This window comes from Contarinia nasturtii, unplaced genomic scaffold (assembly GCF_009176525.2).
Source record: "Contarinia nasturtii isolate CC-2019 unplaced genomic scaffold, AAFC_CNas_1.1 Cnas_scaffold_78, whole genome shotgun sequence".
NCBI classification, from domain to species: domain Eukaryota; kingdom Metazoa; phylum Arthropoda; class Insecta; order Diptera; family Cecidomyiidae; genus Contarinia; species Contarinia nasturtii.
The window spans coordinates 5,375,508-5,394,026 of NW_022197436.1; the positions used below are offsets into that span (position 1 = coordinate 5,375,508).

At 33.1% G+C, this 18,519-nt stretch overlaps 1 protein-coding gene across 3 annotated transcripts; it reads right to left on the reverse strand.

Annotated features, from left to right (window-relative positions):
• Positions 1–12: 12 nt before the first annotated feature.
• On the reverse strand, positions 13–17,799 carry LOC116336855 (fork head domain-containing protein FD3-like). Of its 3 annotated transcripts, none has more exons than XM_031761031.1 (5): positions 17,714–17,799; positions 17,520–17,651; positions 17,410–17,429; positions 16,890–17,308; positions 13–1,272 (listed from the first exon to the last, which is right to left on the reverse strand). In XM_031761031.1, exons 4-5 carry the CDS (start codon positions 17,111–17,113, stop codon positions 120–122), a joined length of 1,377 nt encoding a protein of 458 aa, XP_031616891.1. In that variant the 5' UTR covers positions 17,114–17,308; positions 17,410–17,429; positions 17,520–17,651; positions 17,714–17,799; the 3' UTR covers positions 13–119. The 3 variants fall into 3 exon arrangements, with proteins under 3 accessions (XP_031616891.1, XP_031616884.1, XP_031616899.1); XM_031761039.1 differs by having other exon boundaries at positions 554–657; positions 720–1,272; positions 16,890–17,429; XM_031761024.1 differs by having other exon boundaries at positions 16,890–17,429.
• Between the last annotated feature and the right edge of the window lie 720 nt (positions 17,800–18,519).

Sequence of the window (18,519 nt, forward strand, 5' to 3'; positions counted from 1 at the left end):
CACATGAATCTACTCTGAAAACGTTCACTTAATCCAATTATTTTTTGCACCAAATAAAACTATTTTATTCCAAATATATCCAAATCAATAGGAATTGTGAACTATTCGCCACTCGTTCTTCAGCTACTATCAATTGATCTGCCTATCAAATTTTCAATACTAAAATACTTTGCATTTCGAATATTTTTCACTTTTTTTTGTAGCTCACAATCATAATCAGAACTGTCTGCAAATTCAAAATTTCTTTTAGTCCCTTGCGTTTGATTATAGTAATTCCACTGTTGATATTTTGTTTTGCCGATATCTTCTAAATTATCTGTTAGTATAACTTCTTGTTCAGCTCTATGACTAAATGGTAGAGATTGTATCTTGAATATGGTTTCGCCATTTTTATTACTGTTGGAGTCTTTTGGAGATGGATTTTTTTCATCAAAATGATCTTGAAATAACTGCACATCTTTATTCGGTTTCAAGTTTGTAACTATAAAATTGTCATTACATTCTGTATCTGATAAATGAATATCGTTGATAGTTTCAGTATTATCATCCTCAACATTTATTTTTTGAAATGATGTATCTTTCGGAACGTTTTGATGGTATTGCTCATTTTGAGATTCACTGCCAAACATTTCAGATGTTAAACGCGATAGATGTTCACTAGTTGTTCGAAAAATTGATTTTTGATTGAAATTTAAAAATAAGTCATTTTTATTACTAACCGAATGAAAATCTATGTCGTTTATATTACTCGGGTTATTGCGTAGAACGTTAATATTGTGTCTTAATAAATCAATATTTGTAGGATTCACATAGAATGTACTCTTCATGGACGCATCACTGGCATTTGAACCACGTTGAAAGTTTGTATTGTGATTTTCTTTGATAATTGCCGAATCATTTGAAGTAGCTGCCGCCATTAAATCAAAGTTTTCTTGAAAACCATTTGATAAAAAGCTTCCAACATTGTTATCAATACTGAATTGAATCGGAAAAATTGGCACTGGCTTTCTTACCCAAAAAGGATTGAATGGTCCAAAAACTGACGCTGGAAATGGTAACGAATGATCAATTGTTGTACGTTTATAACGCTTTCGTCGACGTAAAAAGCTACCATTGTCGAACATATCCTCTGCTAATGGGTCCAAGGTCCAGAAATTACCCTTACCTGGGTTTCCTGGTTCTCGTGGAACTTTAATAAAACAATCATTTAAACTTAAATTATGTCGAATTGAATTTTGCCAAGCTGGAAACTTTTCTTTGTAGTATGGGAACCTGTAATACAAGTAAAATACGTTCAAGTTTAGTGACAATGAAATTTATAATTTTTTTCAATTTTTATAACTCAAAGCTATGAGGTTTTAGTAAATTCAGAATGAAAGGACCGAGTACGACGTTTTCCTTTTTGTCAAGCGAAATTAAACCGTTATACGGCGCTGATGTAAACGTGACTCTATGTCATTCCACAATAATACATTTTTTGGCTCGACAATATATAAGCTCTTCATTCAACATGCATAATTTTTGAATCGTCGAGTAAAAAAAAGAAACATCATAAAATATTCTTATGTATTTCATAAAAATTCTCTATATTTTAAATTTATTTGTTTAAAAGTAACCAAGGTAGTGACAGCTACTACGCGTACCAGTAGTGTTATCCAGCTGCTGGAGTCCAGCAGCCATTTTCCTTTTCAAAAAGCAACTTTGATTCATGATTTCTTTTTCAAAAACTTGAACATGTTCTTTTTAATTACTTTTTTTCTAATCGATAAAATTCGTTTTATTATTTATTTATTCACCGTCTGATCACAGACTGATTTTATCACAATTATTTACAATATCATTTGCATTGAAACACTACCCGATCGAATACCAGCCGCCAGTCTTTTCGACTTCGGAGCAGCAGATATCGACTGTGTCCATTGTATATTACTATAATATTCATAACACAATTTTTCTTACTTAGTCTATTTTACCGAATATTAAATAACAAATTGTCCAATTTAACAATACTATTTCTAAAAATGTGTCTCGATGCCGATTCCAAAAATGTTTCTCTTATTAAATTAAAATTCCTACACGCCACGTAAAATGGTTGACTATGTGCATATTCAGCTGTAAAAATTCGTACTCTAATAAGTTCTGTATTCCTCAAATTTCTTTGGTTTACGTTATATTGCTGTCTTGTGTATACAATCTTATCTTTAAGCGAACGCGACACTATTTTACCTAATAAGAGATCGTAAATTAAAAATATAGAGGCCATACTATACTCGCGTACTCCAACTTTGATCTGACTAGCGCAAAATATAACATTTTAGCCGATTCAATCGTGAACTTATTCTTTAATGTGCTTTTTACTACCGTCACTTGCTTTCTATATAGACTGTATATTTTTTTTGAGCTTCGCGTTCCCAGCGCCATCTCTACGTGCACCTGAAAATTAGAACAAAAAGTATGTGTAGAATGTTTGTATAATGCAAAACCATGTGTTGTGCAACGTCCTCGCAAATTATTTCGATGGCACAAACTGTGCAAAGTAATTTTAATTTATTTTCCATCACAAATTCACTAGATGCAAACAATAAATCGGTTTTTGTTCAGAGCGTAGAATGACAGATGTCACAAAAAATGATTCCATATTCAAACTTCGAATCAATCAATATTCTACACATACTTTTTGTTCTAATTTTCATGTGCACGTAGAGATGGCGCCATCATGCAGTTTTTGACATTATTTGCCATTGTAAGTAATGGTAGGCTTTTTATGAATCCCATTGCCCCGTTTTCCGGTTTAAAATAATATTTGTGCCGTATATCAATCAATCATTTTGTATATTTACTCTTATCTTTACTGTGTTATTTTGATACTTGTCCCTTGAATCTTTTCAATCATTGATATAGCAAATAAAAAAATTATTTTAATTGTACCAAAATTAATTAATTCACGATTATATATAATAATGAATGATATAAAATTGGTTATTTTCTATAGTTAAAAAAATTAACCCTTATGTTAGCGACTCCAGCAGCTCGATGTGCAGATAAATTCAGAATAGAATTATTTTATTTTATAAATTGGTTTTATGTTCCAATAACCGCTACTTTTATCTGTGTAAATAAAATAAATAACTTGAAATATCTATTTCATCTGCTGGAGTCGGACTATCCATTTCTACCAGATTCAAGAGAAAAATCAACATTCGTCAACATATATTAAGCTAGAGAAAATTATATTATTATTATGCATGTAAAGTTGTTTAAAATTATTTTAGCAACAAAAATTAATAAATCAATAACCCCTTGTCGTTGGTTGTCATAAACATAGATGCGTACTGAATTAGTTCGGTACGTTCATTAGACGTATTACAGGTGGCGCGTCGAACCGAAATAACTACGTATTTCACTGCTATGAAAATAACAATAATTTCCATAATTTTTTTTTCATAGATTGAACAAGAATCCAATGTAAATAAAAAAGGAAACTTAGTTGGAATTGTAGCATTTTGGTCCGCAATGACAGCATCTTCGTTTTGCTTCACTGTGATTGGCCAATCAAAACGAAGATGCTGTCATGGCGGACCAAAATGCTACAATGGAGACCAACTAAGTCTCTTTTTGTATTTTTACGGTAGGTTTCGCATTGTTATTTACATTGAATTCTTATTCAATTGATGGAACATTCTTTTTGAAATTATTGTGATTTTTAAACAAATTATTTTTTTAATAAAATGTTTAATGAAAAACATTAGAAAAATATTTTATGACATGTTTTTTTACTCAACGATTCAATAATTATGCATGTGTATGTATTTTGAATGAAGAGCTTATATTTATCAAGCCAAAAATGTATTATTGTGAAATGACAGAGTGACATTTACATCAGCGCCGTATATCGAATTAATTTCGCTTAGTAAAGGGGGAAATATTTTGACAGATAGTACTCGATCCTTTCACAAAAAAGTATTGATTCTGATTTCGAGATTTGATTTGAGAAAAAATGAGTCTTTTTTTAATTTGCTTTACATACGCATCATGTTTTATAACATATGTCCATAAAATCTTGAGAGTAAATTCAGACGTTCGCCATTTGAATAACAAACACACAATATTAATTTTTTTTTATTGGTATAAACCTTTATTCATGGGCTATCGAATAGCACATTTGCATTACACTCAATGGACCATTGTCTTCGATTTTTCTCAGTATGCGTCGAACCTTCAAAATTATGCTTTGGCGGACCGATTTGTCGATTTCTTCAACTTTCTCTCAATTCATCCAACCAATTGTTGCACGTTTTAAGTATTTTGGACCTTCGCCTATAACATACATCCAAAAACAGACTAGAAATAATTAATTTGGTGTCTTTTTGTGAAGTTAAAAAGATGGTCCTTTTTTCATGGAAATGATATTTTTTAAGAAGTGAGCCATTATTGTGGTTTTTTCTGCTTGCAAAGCACAATTTTGTCCTTAATCAGATAGTTCCCAACAAATTTTATCGATTTCACCAATAATTGGTTGATAATTGAGCAAGTAATGAAGGTTTAATCTTACATTTCAGCACTAAATTTTCGAATATTGGCTCTAAAACACCTTCCAAAGAAGATCCTACCATACAAACACCCCTTTATTGAAGTTCGGGTTGTCGACGTCTCTAGCCTTATATAGTTGTGCCCTAACATAATCAATGCAAAAGAAACCACTTGCACTTGATTCGTGGCTCAATTTGGAGACGAATGTTTCACCGTCCAAAATGATGAATTTTTCAGTGCAACATGCTATAGGGTGAAGTAAACACCCAATTTTTGACACACTTTGGAATTTTTTCGTAACTTATTTTGCTGTTTCCTAATGATCGTGTCTAAATCTATTGTTTTAGTTCAAATTTGGATGTGCTGTAACCATAAAAATCACCAAAAATCATTTTTTGCTTGACCAACCCGGTTTTCGGTACTTGATGACAATTTTGAAGGGTTTGAGCATTTAAATTAGGAATACGACCGGACATTTTGCTTTTTAGAGAATCTTTTTATTCATATTAAGTCCATGAAACACGATACATGCTCCGAAGACAGATTGGTTCATCTTTAGACACATGCAGAATTTGTTTTGAACTTAGCCGCCAAAACCATTTGAGACACTTTTTCGTAAATCCAATTTGTACGTCATCGCGAATGGATGGATTTCATCGAATTGAGTTTAATAGTAGTCCCGAGGTACTGATAAACGTGCCGTGTGCATTGGTTGATATTTTTGATTTTGTTTATGTAGCGCAATATACGCCTGAATTTACTCTCAAGACTTTATGGACATATGTTACTATACACACAGGGAAATAATGTATAGATTATCGGTAAAAATGATTTTTTTTCTTAAATCTATACAAAAGTTAAGATATCTTAACAAAAATTTATTTAAAAAAAAAAGAAATATTTTTTGCAATGTAAATGAATTATGCGATAAACATTGATCAAGCAGTGCCAAAATACATCATCTTACACACTTTTCTCTCTTCATGCAAAAGGACAACAACAATTATATGGCTACACTCGAACGGCGACTATTGAGAATGTAACCACTGCTTATGCAAACAACGCTGTTATTCGTATCTTACATGCTTCCACTGAACAGCAGAAATGGTGTCTGTGTAGTAGTTGACTTGTTACATTCACACGGCAGCAATACACAGACATCACTTCAGCTGATCAGTGGAAGCATGTAAGACTAAGACACGACAAAAATAGATCGAATGATCAAAAAATTGGCCCATCTTATAGAGCAAGGCCCGGGAAGTACGATAGGACCAAAAAACCCACATTAATCGTGATCATTTTCGAAAAAATCTCGAAATAGTGCTCAAAAACTGAAAAAATCAGTTTGGCGTCTCCAATTGTGGTCATGGCCGGCACATATCAAATCCAAATGATCTGAAAACGGTTCTATCTTGTAGAGAAAGATTCTGGGAACACGATAGAGGTGAAATTTTTTTGGATCAATTCGATCTGAACCTCGAAAAATCGTGCCAAATGTGAAATGGCCGATTTGGCGCCTAAACTTTCGGCATTGGCCGGCCCAAACCTGAATCTAATGATCCAAAAGGTATCCTATCTTGTAGAGACGGACTTGAGGAACACGATAGAGATAGGCAAACTAAAGGTAATGGAGCTACCTTTCATACAAAAAAAAATTACATTTGTAAAATTTGAGCCAAAAAATGGGTATAACTTTATGTTGATGGCTCTGGCCGGCCCGAACCAAAATGGAATGTTCTGAAAATGATTTTATCTTGTAGAGACGGACTCTAGGAGCACGATAGAAGCCAAAAAATTTGGTTTCCGTGTCGCAATTTTGAATAAAATCAAATAGAAAATTTTCAATGTACATGACCCCTCAAATCGTTTTGGTTCAAAATTTGTGAAAAAACGTGGATGCGAAAAATATCTATTCTAAGTTAATTTTTCATGCTGATTCCTAATTTCGGGGTTTCAGGTAAAAAAAAATCATATTTTGGGGGTTTTTGACCCCCGACCCCCCTGGGGGGTGGGGGGACTTGGAGGGCAGGGGTTCTAAAAAATTTCTCTCGTCATTCTGGACAACTTTGTAGTACATTATTTTTTGATCCGATGAACTTTTGAAAAATTTGGGGCACCCCCACCCCCCTGGGGAAAAATTCAAAAATCCGGCTGGGTCAAAATTCTTAGTTTTTTACCCTTAAGATATCCCCAAAAGGGTTTCTCAAAATTCCCACCCCCTAAGAGTGGCCCACTTATATGAAACACCCTGTATATAGCTACGTATTTATACACTACCAGTCAAAACTAAAATATTTTTTTCGATCTTGAACATTCTTGACTTTTAGTGATACGATCCAAATGATTTCTGTGTATGGTGTCATTGTTGGAGTTGATTTATAAGGTTTTTTTTTTAAACGTTTATCATTGCATCACACCGTGTCATTGAACGTCAAATTGATTCCTTTTTTGCGATTTTAATGTGTGTTGCAAAAGAATAGATTTATTTCCGTGAGTTTTGTGTTTGCTTCTGTTTTTATTTTAAAATAACAGAACATTCACAAACTAACAACGTGAGAAATCATATTTTCGCCATCAATACGATTAGTGTTGGCTGCGAACATCTACGAACACTCTTTCGTTCGTTCGTAGGCAAAAGAAATAACATTTTGGTTCGTTCGTTCGTTCGTAGGAAATGAAAAAGTGAGTGTTCGAGAATTGAGAAAAAAATTGTACTTTTTTACTTTCAGTGCTCTATACCGAGTCTCCGAGAGTTTCATATAAGGTGTAGATGATGAAAACTTGCGAATAATGAAAAAAATAATTAATTTTTTTTCTTCGATTTACAAATACTATTACATTTTCTGTTTCATCTGGTGAAATCAGAATGAAAAAACTTGCATTCCTCATCATCTAAATCACGATTGGCATTCAGTCACTAATCAATAGATGTTAAATGGGAAGTTTATATGAAACTCTCGGAGACTCGGTATATACTATATAGCACTCAAAAAATGAAAAAAAAATCCAGATCGTGATTTGGGTGATAAGGAATGCTATTTTTTCATTCTGATTTCATCAGATGATACAGAAAATTGAGTAGTATTTGTAAATTGAAGAAAAAAATTTAAATATTCTTTTCATTTTGCACGATTTTTTACCATTTACATGGTAGGTTTGTATAAAAAACACGGAAGACCGCTGAAATGGCAAATATGAAATATGTACGGGCGTATGACAGTGCCATTCCAGCAGTCTTCCGTGTTTTCATAAGGCGAGTTTTCATACAAGCCTCCCATATAGATGGTAAAAAATCTCAAAAAATGGAAAAGAATAATATTTTTTTTTCTACGATTTACAAATTCTGCACAATTTTCTGTATCACCTGGTCCGATCAGAATGAAAAAAAATCGTAAATTCTTATTATCTCAATCACGATTGGCATTCGCACATTATTTAATGGGTGTTATTTGGCTGCTACATGGCAACCTCATATGAAACTCTCGGTATCGAGCACAAAAGAATTCTCGGACACAGCTAAGTCATATATATCATGTGTTGTGAACAGAACGTAAAAATTTGTCATCTCTGTCACCCAAGTCGTGCTTGGCAAATCTTTTTTTTTCATGCTGTCTCGCTCACCCTTGCATTCATACTTGTTTACAATCGACATTCTATTAACACACAACTCACACTTGTATTTTCTGTGCAAAATTGCAAATGGCGAGTATTAACTTCGATATCATAATACTTGATACTCATTGTAATACGCCGTATTATGATCGATCTTAATAAATAATACTCATGTAGATACGAGTATTATGATTGGCCTTAATAGTGAATAGCATCCTAATAAAATATCATCACAATACAATTGTATTAACATCTCGGGTTTGGCACATCTATATTTCAAATATTAAGAAAATGACCTGCGTGACGTCGGCCCCCCAAACCGAATGTAACACAAATTTCGATGATTATATAAATGTGGCTTGTTCACGTTTCCATTCACGTTCAGAGGTAGTCACCGTACAAAAAGTTCATTTTTGACAAAAAGTCGATTTTTGATGAATTTGTGCCAGCTCAGGATGAAAGTAAGGACTGTAAAAATGATACATTTGGTGAGCACAAATTCCGTGGATTATATAAATGTGGTTTGTTCACGTTTCCATTCACGTTTACAAAAAGTCACCATACAAAATTTTCATTTTTGCGTAAAATAGATTTTTGAAGAATTTGTGCCACTTCAGGATGAAAGTAAGGACTGTAAAAATGATACATTCGGTGAGCAGTGCTCACTGAGCACAAATTCCGTGGAGTAAATAAATGTGCTTTGTTTACGATTCCATGCACATTTGGAGCGGGTCGCCATACAAAAAGTTCATTTTCATCAAAAATCGATTTTTGACGAATTTGTGCCAGCTCAGGATGAAAATGAGGATTGTAAAAATGATATATTCGGTGAGCACAAATTCCGTGGACTATATAAATGTGGTTTGCTCACGATTCCATTCACGTTCAGAGGTAGTCACCGTACAAAAAGTTCATTTTTGCAAAAAATCGATTTTTGATGAATTTGTGCCAGCTCGGGATGAAAGTAAGGATTGTAAAAATGATACGTTCGGTGAGCACAAATTCCGTGGACTATATAAATGGTGTTTGCTCACGTTTCCATTCACGTTCAGAGGTAGTCACCGTACAAAAAGTTCATTTTTGATAAGAAGTCGATTTTTGCTGAATTTGTGCCAGCTCGGGTTGATAGTGAGAATTGTAAAAATGAAATATTTTGTGAGCACAAATTCCGGGGAGTAAATAAATGTGGTTTGCGCACAACTTCATGCAAGTTTAAAGGTAGTTGTCGTACAAAATTTTGATTTTTGACAAAAATCGATATTTGATGAATTTGTGCCAGTTCGGGTTAATGGCACAAATTCTGAAAATGGTCTATTCGGTGGAATATAGAACTGTGCTTTGTTCACGATTTCATGCATATTTAGAGGGGGTCGCCATACAAAATTTTCATTTTTGACAAAAAGTTGAGTTTTGATGAATTTGTGCCAGCTCGGGTTCATGGAAAGAACTTTAAAATTGGTATATTCGGTGAGCACAAATTCCAAACTATCAAAATGTAAACTCAGAAATAAAAAGCAGAGGGGTGGGGGGCCGACGTCACGCAGGTAAGAAAATGTGAAATAAAAAATCGCTACGAACGAACGAACAAACGAACGAACGAACGAAATTTTTATTTTTCAAAATCTACGAACGAACGAACGAACACATTTTTTTTCCGATTTCTACGAACGAACGAACGAACAAAAAAAAAATTGTCAATTCCTACGAACGAACGAACGAACACAACTTAATTCTTAAATTTCTACGAACGAACGAACGAACCAAAATGTTATTTCTATTGCCTATGAACGAACGAACGAACGTTCGTAGCCAACAGTAAATACGATCAAAGTAGTGAATGTCGCATCGATTCTTGGAAGAAGCGCGTTGAGTGTAACAACAGAAGGTTATTTGAATTTCACAACGAAACGAAATAATTTGGTGCCTGTTATAAAGAATTCATTTAAAAATGAATTTCTCGGGAAGTGGGTTCGTTATTTGATCAATGCTTTGATTCTTTGGATTTTAGCTGTTAATTAGTCTTGAGATTAATTCGATTTTTATTTTCGAAGAGCCGAATATTTTCAACGACAGTATCGAACTTGTCATCTGAATTCAATATGACGACTGTTTTTATTCTAATAATTAGCCGGCCTCCGCTCGCTCGGCTAGGCATGTTATTATAATTCCTATCTCTGAAATTACTATCTCTATAGAATTTTGACTTCATTAAATTTTGTTCATTCAATATTAATATCAATTTTAAGTCATGGACCACGATGGCTGACCTCAATAACCGTGTTAAATCATGTTAGACCATGATATACCATGATTTCCGACCTCATTTACTGTGTTAAATCGTGTTAGATCACGGTAGACCATGATTTCTGACCTCGATAACCGTGTTAAATGGATTTAGAGATGGACCATGATTTCCGACCTCATTTACCGTGTTAAATGATGTTAAAACAAGATAAACGTGATAAAATATTTTAACTCATATTAGACCACGATGGCTGTTAAACCAACTTCAAAACTACCTCTCCCCTTATTTTTAGGCCGAGAAATTCGAATTTGACCATGAAATTTACAAATTTTGACATCCCCCATACTATATAATATATACAAACTATGTTTTATTTGTACGGTATACAAATTTGTATTCGATGCGGCAATCGACGCATGCATTACGCAAGACGTACACCGCTTAGTTGCATATATATCGAAATCGCTAACACACTGCGCACTAAAAATACATTGTATGTGAGACGCGTGTATGTGTATTGACAACTTGGTAAGTGAGTGTACTCCATATAATGTAAAATTCTTCTTGATTTTGTTGTTTTTTTTTTTTTAATTCCATCTGAAATTGAGCGTTCAACTAGTACGCCAAACCAGAGTATCATGATTTGAAGCTGCTCAGCATATTTTTGAGAGCTGAGAAATGCTGAACTCGTGCGGCTAACGCATACGAAACGGATGCACGATACATATTCCCCTTTCCCTTCGTATGTGCTGCCGTTGACGCTATTGCAGGTCTAGGGGACATTCATAGCAATTCTAGTAAGCTAGTTTTATTTACGTATTCGCTAATCGCTTACTAGTAGTACTAGTGAGTACACTAGTGCTGCTAGTAGCTGCTAGTTTTTCTAGTGTTTTGAAATTACCTAGACGTATCGTATGATACATAAAAGAAACAATAGTAACGCTTAAGTCGCTTGTAAACGAACCAAGTGAATAGCGGAGACGCACGATAACGAAGTGAGTGTATTGCGGCAACGGATAACAACGTTCGTTGTCACTATTCACTCACTTCGTTTTCGTGCGTCTCCGCTATTCACTTGGTTCGTTTGCAAGCGACTTACGCATGCTAAAATATATTTTACATGCCTCAATTCATTTGCTTTGGACTATAATACGCTAGTGCTTGCTAGTTGCTGCTAGTTTCACTAGTTTTTCTAGTATGAATGTCCCCTAGTTGCAGGTACAACGGTAACACACTATACCAGCGAACATACGAAGTGAAAGGGCATCGTTTTGTATGCGTTAGACGTACACTTTCAGAATATATGAAAGACTGAGAGCAAAAACAGCACGTCGCATCTCATCTCTTGCTTTCACTTACGTAAGCAAAATAACGAGGGATGCGATGTGATGTTTTTCTCGCAGCTTCTCATATGTCGGTCGCAACACAATTTCAAACTCAACTGGTTACTAAGTTTTGAGTTTTGAATTGAACATCCAATCAACTGTTTATAACCGTTTAAACGGGGAGAATGTATGTGTGCGTGCATCCGTTTCGTATGCGTTAGCCGCACGAGTTCAGCATTTCTCAGCTCTCAGCTATATGCTGAGCAGCAGCAAATCATGATACTCTGCGCCAAACTATATACATTACAATGTGAACGGGTCGCAAGTCTCTTACGTGAAAACAAGCCATACGCGAATATATGACAATACACACGAACCAAAATGAGTACAGTAACCGAACGCGCAGAAAAACTCACCGAAACGTGGGGCGTTGTAAATGCACATAAACGCGTCTCACATACAATGTGTTTGCGATTTCGATGTATATGCGACTAAGCGGTGTGCGTCTTGCGTAATGCATGCGTCGATTGCCGCATCGAATACAAATGTGTACTCATACAAATTTGTATACCGTACAAATATAACATAGTTTGAATATATATAATATATAGGTTTGACTGAAACATGCAATTGCGTTTTCATAATGTTTGTGATTTGGCATTTGGTAATGCTACAAAATTGTGTCAGTATAAGAATATGCTATTCATTTCCTTGAAAATGTTCCGATAATTTATCTTAAATTATTTATTTATCACCTGGTGAAATCAGAATGAAAAAAAATCGTATTCCTTATCATCCAAATCACGATCTGGATTTTTTTTCACTTTGGGAGTGCTCTATACGAGTTTCATATAAACTTGCTATATGATACCTATTGAATAACCTTATATGTTGACATTTGATTTACATTCCAGTTCATGTTGAAGATTTTTTCTCAACTTTTCTAAAGGTATTTTTGTTTCTCAACGGTTCCTATATTGTCATCTCATAAAAAGCGTAAAAATTAGTCTTTTTTTTAACTCGTAACATCAAAACCAATTTTTTCTATTCGTAACATCGTAAAAAAGCATTTTAAATTGAAACACACGGCAAGAAATTTTTCAAAATGTAATACCAAAACAAAATTTATTGAAGTGTAACACTCTGTGTTTCATTTCAATGAAAGAAGCCATAAGAAAGCCATAGATTTATTGCCTAAAACGATAAAAAATAAAATTCACATATAGTTGGCGCTGCATTCTATGCAAACTTGTTTTCCGTTGCAACGGACTAAGTGGAAAGTATACGCTTATTACATAGAATGTAGCGCCAACTATACGTGAATTTTATTTTTTCATCATTTTAGGCAGTAAACTTATCGCTTCTTTGCGTTGGTACAACAATTCAATAAAATCTTTAAGATTTGTTACACATTTCTATGTTCGGAGTAGAAGTCCCACTTTCATTCTCGGCAGTGTTGGGTAATTGTAAAATTTTTGGTATCTAGATAAGATGAGATTTTTTTAGTTTTGCAAAAAATTTATCTAGGTAAGATACCATATCTTATCTTAAAAAACGCAAAGATAAGATAATATCTTGGGTGTATCTTAGATACTTTCAAAGATATTTTTACGCAGAAAAAATCACAAAAATTTTGGACTTTAGATACTCAAAAGTATCTAGATATTGGATTATTGGATTATTGGATAAAACGGGGAGTTTTTCACTTCGATGCTCAAGTTTCGTAACTTATTGCATGACGACCCGACTGAGTCCATTCTTCGTTATGCACACACACGGGACCGACGGCTTTAAGTGCTCTTCCGAAGCACTCCACTAGCCCGAAACCCGGCCAAATCTATTCCGCATTAAACCACTGACGATTCCTGAGCGAATCACGGTGGAAAAATACCGGACCAAATTTGACCGAGAATCGAACTCGTGTCCTCACGCTCACAAACCTGGCACGCTAACCACTAGTCTATGGCTGAGTTGATCTAGATAAGATGAGATATATTCGTCAAAGATAAGATAAGATATAAGATATCATCTTATCTGGCATCTTATCTGGTATCTCATCTTATCTAATATCTTTACCCAACACTGATTCTCAGAAATTCATTTGTTAGTCCACTAGGCTTGATTCAATTGTGGCCTTGCTGATGAAATGGAGTTTATTTCATATAGCATATTGATGATTATGAATCAAGTCAAACTTCACATGCCAATCTAATTGAAATGTTTTTCTCTCTTTTATTCATTGTATTGGATATGATATGAATGTATAACAATGAACGTACTCTTTCACATTATTTAACAATTAGAGCAAATCTGAAATTAACAAAAAACAGATATTGCATTAACAATAAACGCACTCATTTACGTCTATATGTTGCTATTGTGGCCTACGTGCATTTTTTTAAATAATAACTGAACCTTCGCCTTGTAGTTTATTTGGTAATAAATGTTTTGGATTTTATCAAGTGTGAAAAACTTGCTTGGAGCAGATGTGATCGCAGAGTAATACAGCCTAATTTTGCAAATGGCATACTGTGTCATTATTTCATTTATTGAAAACTTATTTTTCGACACTGGAGTATAACATGTTGTCACAGATAACTTCAAATTATATTTTTGTTGTTTAATACATTTTTTATAAATATTTAATCTGAAAATCCTAGTTGAATTAAAATTTGTACTACCGACTACATAAATGGTGAATTCAACCTATTTTTACAAATCCAACTATTAAATTATCTATTTCATTGTAATTTTTGTAAATGCTATTCCACGTATCTTATCTATATTATCTATTTCTAAATTACGTCAATAATTCTTTGTTTGTGACAGTTGCATCGCAAGTCAATGTTTCAAATATTTTGGCACCTAAACTTTTTAGTACGATCCAAAAGGTCTCGGACGCGTTCGTTGACAACACTCGAAGAAACACCATTGTGTGGTCTTACAACTGATTACATAAGAATCGATGTCCGAATGTATGTGCGTACCCTGTATCCGGTACGCAAAAATTTGTTAACACGATAACCTAGGGAAATTTATCTGTTCGCGAATATATATTATTCGATGGTACATATACTATGCATATTTTACGAATAATGCATTGAATGTACGTATTTAGCGAATATTCGCAGTGAATATACGCAAAATATACGCAATATTCACAGTGTTTTAGTTGAGATAAAAACCCCTAGACGATAACCTTCCCCCTGAAACGTTATTCAAAATCTGACTTTACAGATTTCGATATACTTTTCATAATAAAAATCACAACAAATTTGCATTTTTGTATGGAAGACATCCTTGTATGATATCGTCTGTATGATAATCATCTGAAACATTGCACGGAATATTTTTTTCACAAAATAAAATTCCGAGAGTTTGAAGAAATTTCAATGTTATTAACAACAATTCGCCTTTTTTGCTCAAAACCGAACATTTTGTATGGGTGCGATCAATTTCCAATCAATAAAACGCAATAAATATTTGTTTGAATTAATTTAATCATCATACCAACTTGTTAATCTTAGTTTCTTGCCAAAATACATAAATTTAGTAAATTTGAAGACATTTCAATCAAAAGTAGGTGTACTCCTCATACAAAATTTTCTTAAAACTTTCAGAATGTTAGCGTTTTTGTGAAAAAATAACCTGTGCAAAGTATCACGTCATTACGATATCATATAGGTATGGCTCCTATTTGAAAATTCACATTTTAAGTAGTTTTTGTATAAAAAGTGAGTCAAAAATTATTCGTATCGTAATGCCACATCAAATAAAAGATACGTATCAAATGCATGTTGTGGATCACTTTGCGGAAAAGTTTATCTTACGATTGTAAGTCATCCTATTTTTATTATAGTGGCTTGAAAATATTGTCCGAAAATAGATTAAAATGTGAAATAATTGAGGTAATTTCTTTAGTGAATCTACACTAGAACTTTTTCATGGACGTAGCATCATTATACCAGAAACTGACCAGAAAAAGAACACATCAAAACCCAAAATATAACAAAAGACACTCTGATGATGTAAATGTGATTCAGAACGCGATAAACGGGTGCGTCGGTTCATCTCGAGAAAAGTGCGTTGGTTTGCCCCGTTCTATATGTTCAAGTTCAAATTTCGATGTCACCAAACTCACAAATATTATACAAAATTGTATATTTGTACTTTCCCGTACTCGACATAAACTGTCAGATCAATGATGAAATAATCACGATAATCGAAATTCTGTGAATGCGAAATATAGGCCAAAAATACTGCATTCCTATAAAAATGAGGTGGAAAGCACAACGTTTTTTTTTTCGAAAATTTGACGCTGTGTTTAAACTTTTAAGCATTCAACAAGCTGTTCGCACATTATTATTTCTCTATATTTCAACTAAAATATGAAGAATGATTATTAGTGTTAATATTTAATGAATTATTTAGATTCCGTATGTTTTGACATTTAGAATAAAAATATATTTCAGAAATGATTACATTGAAAATTGTAAACTTTGAATTCTTTTAGTCTTGCGAAAAAATAAATTTTGTCTCCAAACCTACCATATTTTTGTAAAAAAAGGTTCAATTTGAAAAATGACTTTGTCACTTGCACAAACGTTGTATAGAAGATGTCCAAAGCACCTAACATATCATTAAGAAAAAGTTTCTTCTAAATAATTAGAATGTGGGGAGGCTTTTCAACACGATATCTAAAATCGTGGAATAACAAAAATTAATGTTTATTTAACAAATGAAATTCGATATTTCTTGCATTCTTAGAATTGATCAGCAATTTCAAACACGCTTAACACCATTGAATCAATGTCAAAATAAACTTCATTGTGTGTACTGTATATATAATTTTCCAAATATTCTAAATTCTAAAATACATACATTAGGAAATTATTTAAATGTTCAAATCCATTCTCAGTGTAACATAAGTTCTTTAATATTTTTTGTTAATTAAATAGAGTTAACTGTTAAATAAATGTAAAATTTAATAATCATTTGAATATGCCGTTATCCAAACATTTTTGATATTAGATTTGCATTGATCGTTCTAAACAACGAGCAATTAATTAAATTTAATACTTCTTAGTAAATGTCGTATACCAACGATAGTATTTATATTACAAACTCTGAATTTCTGAGAATAACAGTGAGTGTATTGAAACCGAGTAAAAACTTACCGTGCCATAATGAAGTCACATATTCCACTCAATGTTAATTTTTTATGGGGTGACTGTAGTATCGCCATTGTGATTAACGCTATATAAGAATAGGGAGGTTTCACCAATGATGTGCGTGCTTTTTCGTCGTTAGATACTACTGCAGTCTTATTGGTTGATGAACCATTCAAGAGGGCGGGCCGTAAATCGAGTGGTGACGTTGTATTGGATGAAGCTGCGTGCATTGCGTTTATGTAATTGTATCTATATGTTTTTGCTGGGGCACTACAATTTTTTTCTTTTTAATCATTCACGTTTTAATCTTTCTCGTTTTCATATTTCCAAAATCATCAATAATATTTCTTCAATTTTGGTTTCGCACATTTGCTTTTTAACACTGGTTTCATAATCATTTTTCTTATGAGAGCACTGTTTATACGCTTATTAAAAAAGAGAGATGAAATATCAACTTTCCGTTGGAAAAACAAACTATTGTAAAACTTTCTTTATTATCATACTAATTCTACTAATATTCACGAACTTTTAATGAGATTTCAAAATCTGTAAAATAAAAAAAAGGTAATAACATTATTTTAAAATTGGAATATAATAAAATCTTTAAGGAAGAAATTAAAATTATTATTGATATACCCTCTGCTTATTCTTTGAATGTTCATGGAGTTGACTGATAAAAACTGGAATAATATAAAACCATAGCAAAAATCACAGATTCACGCACAAAAATCACGTCAGCAAGATTCTCGGGCAAACGAACAAATACGTCTGTTTGAAACGAAAAATTTATACTAAATGTGTTACTATATACAAAAATGGATGGATCTCACCTCGCGTGTACATATATTTGATTTCTCGCTCACTCATTCACCCTCTTTCATGTATCACACCAAATGGTTTTAAGGCTGTGTTTTTGTTCCTAACAGGGAAAAGGGATTACACACAATACATAGAAATAATGGTACACACACTCTCTATCTTTTATCCAATCTTCGTTTTTCTAGCGCAAATACAATATTTATTTAACAAGACCACGCGCATTTTGCGTAGTTTCCCTTCCTTTACGAAACTTCAAAATCCCTTAAATGTTAACCATCAACAAAACAAAGCAGAATGCATTTAAAGTTGGACAAATTTCCAAAATATAAAAGAGAATAAGACAAATATATTTATTTAGTATTTTAATCCCTCAATAAGAAAAAAAATCAAATACAAATTAGTAAAATCCAGTATAAAATTTATTCTATAGTTTTATTGTAAGTCTATAATTTTTCAGACTATTATTTTTTTTTTGTTTCTTACATACATGTGACTTTCTTACTTGAATTTACTATTGTATATTACTACAATATACTATTCACACTTTTGTTCAACACATATATATTTCGAGTATGCTCTGTTTTTACAAAAAAATACATTTCTGAAAACATATTGTTTGATGGACATTTCTGCGTTATATACTGTGTGCAGTATTGTAAGTATTGTAATCACCCCAAAACTTCGAAATCGTTTTTCTATGTGTTTTGGGTCTAGACAATCACACAGTTTTGGTTTTTTCCATGTTAATGTGTGGATTTGGTGTACAGTGTACACTGTATGCAAAAATTTGTTAGCAGGATTACTCTTCTCATTTCAT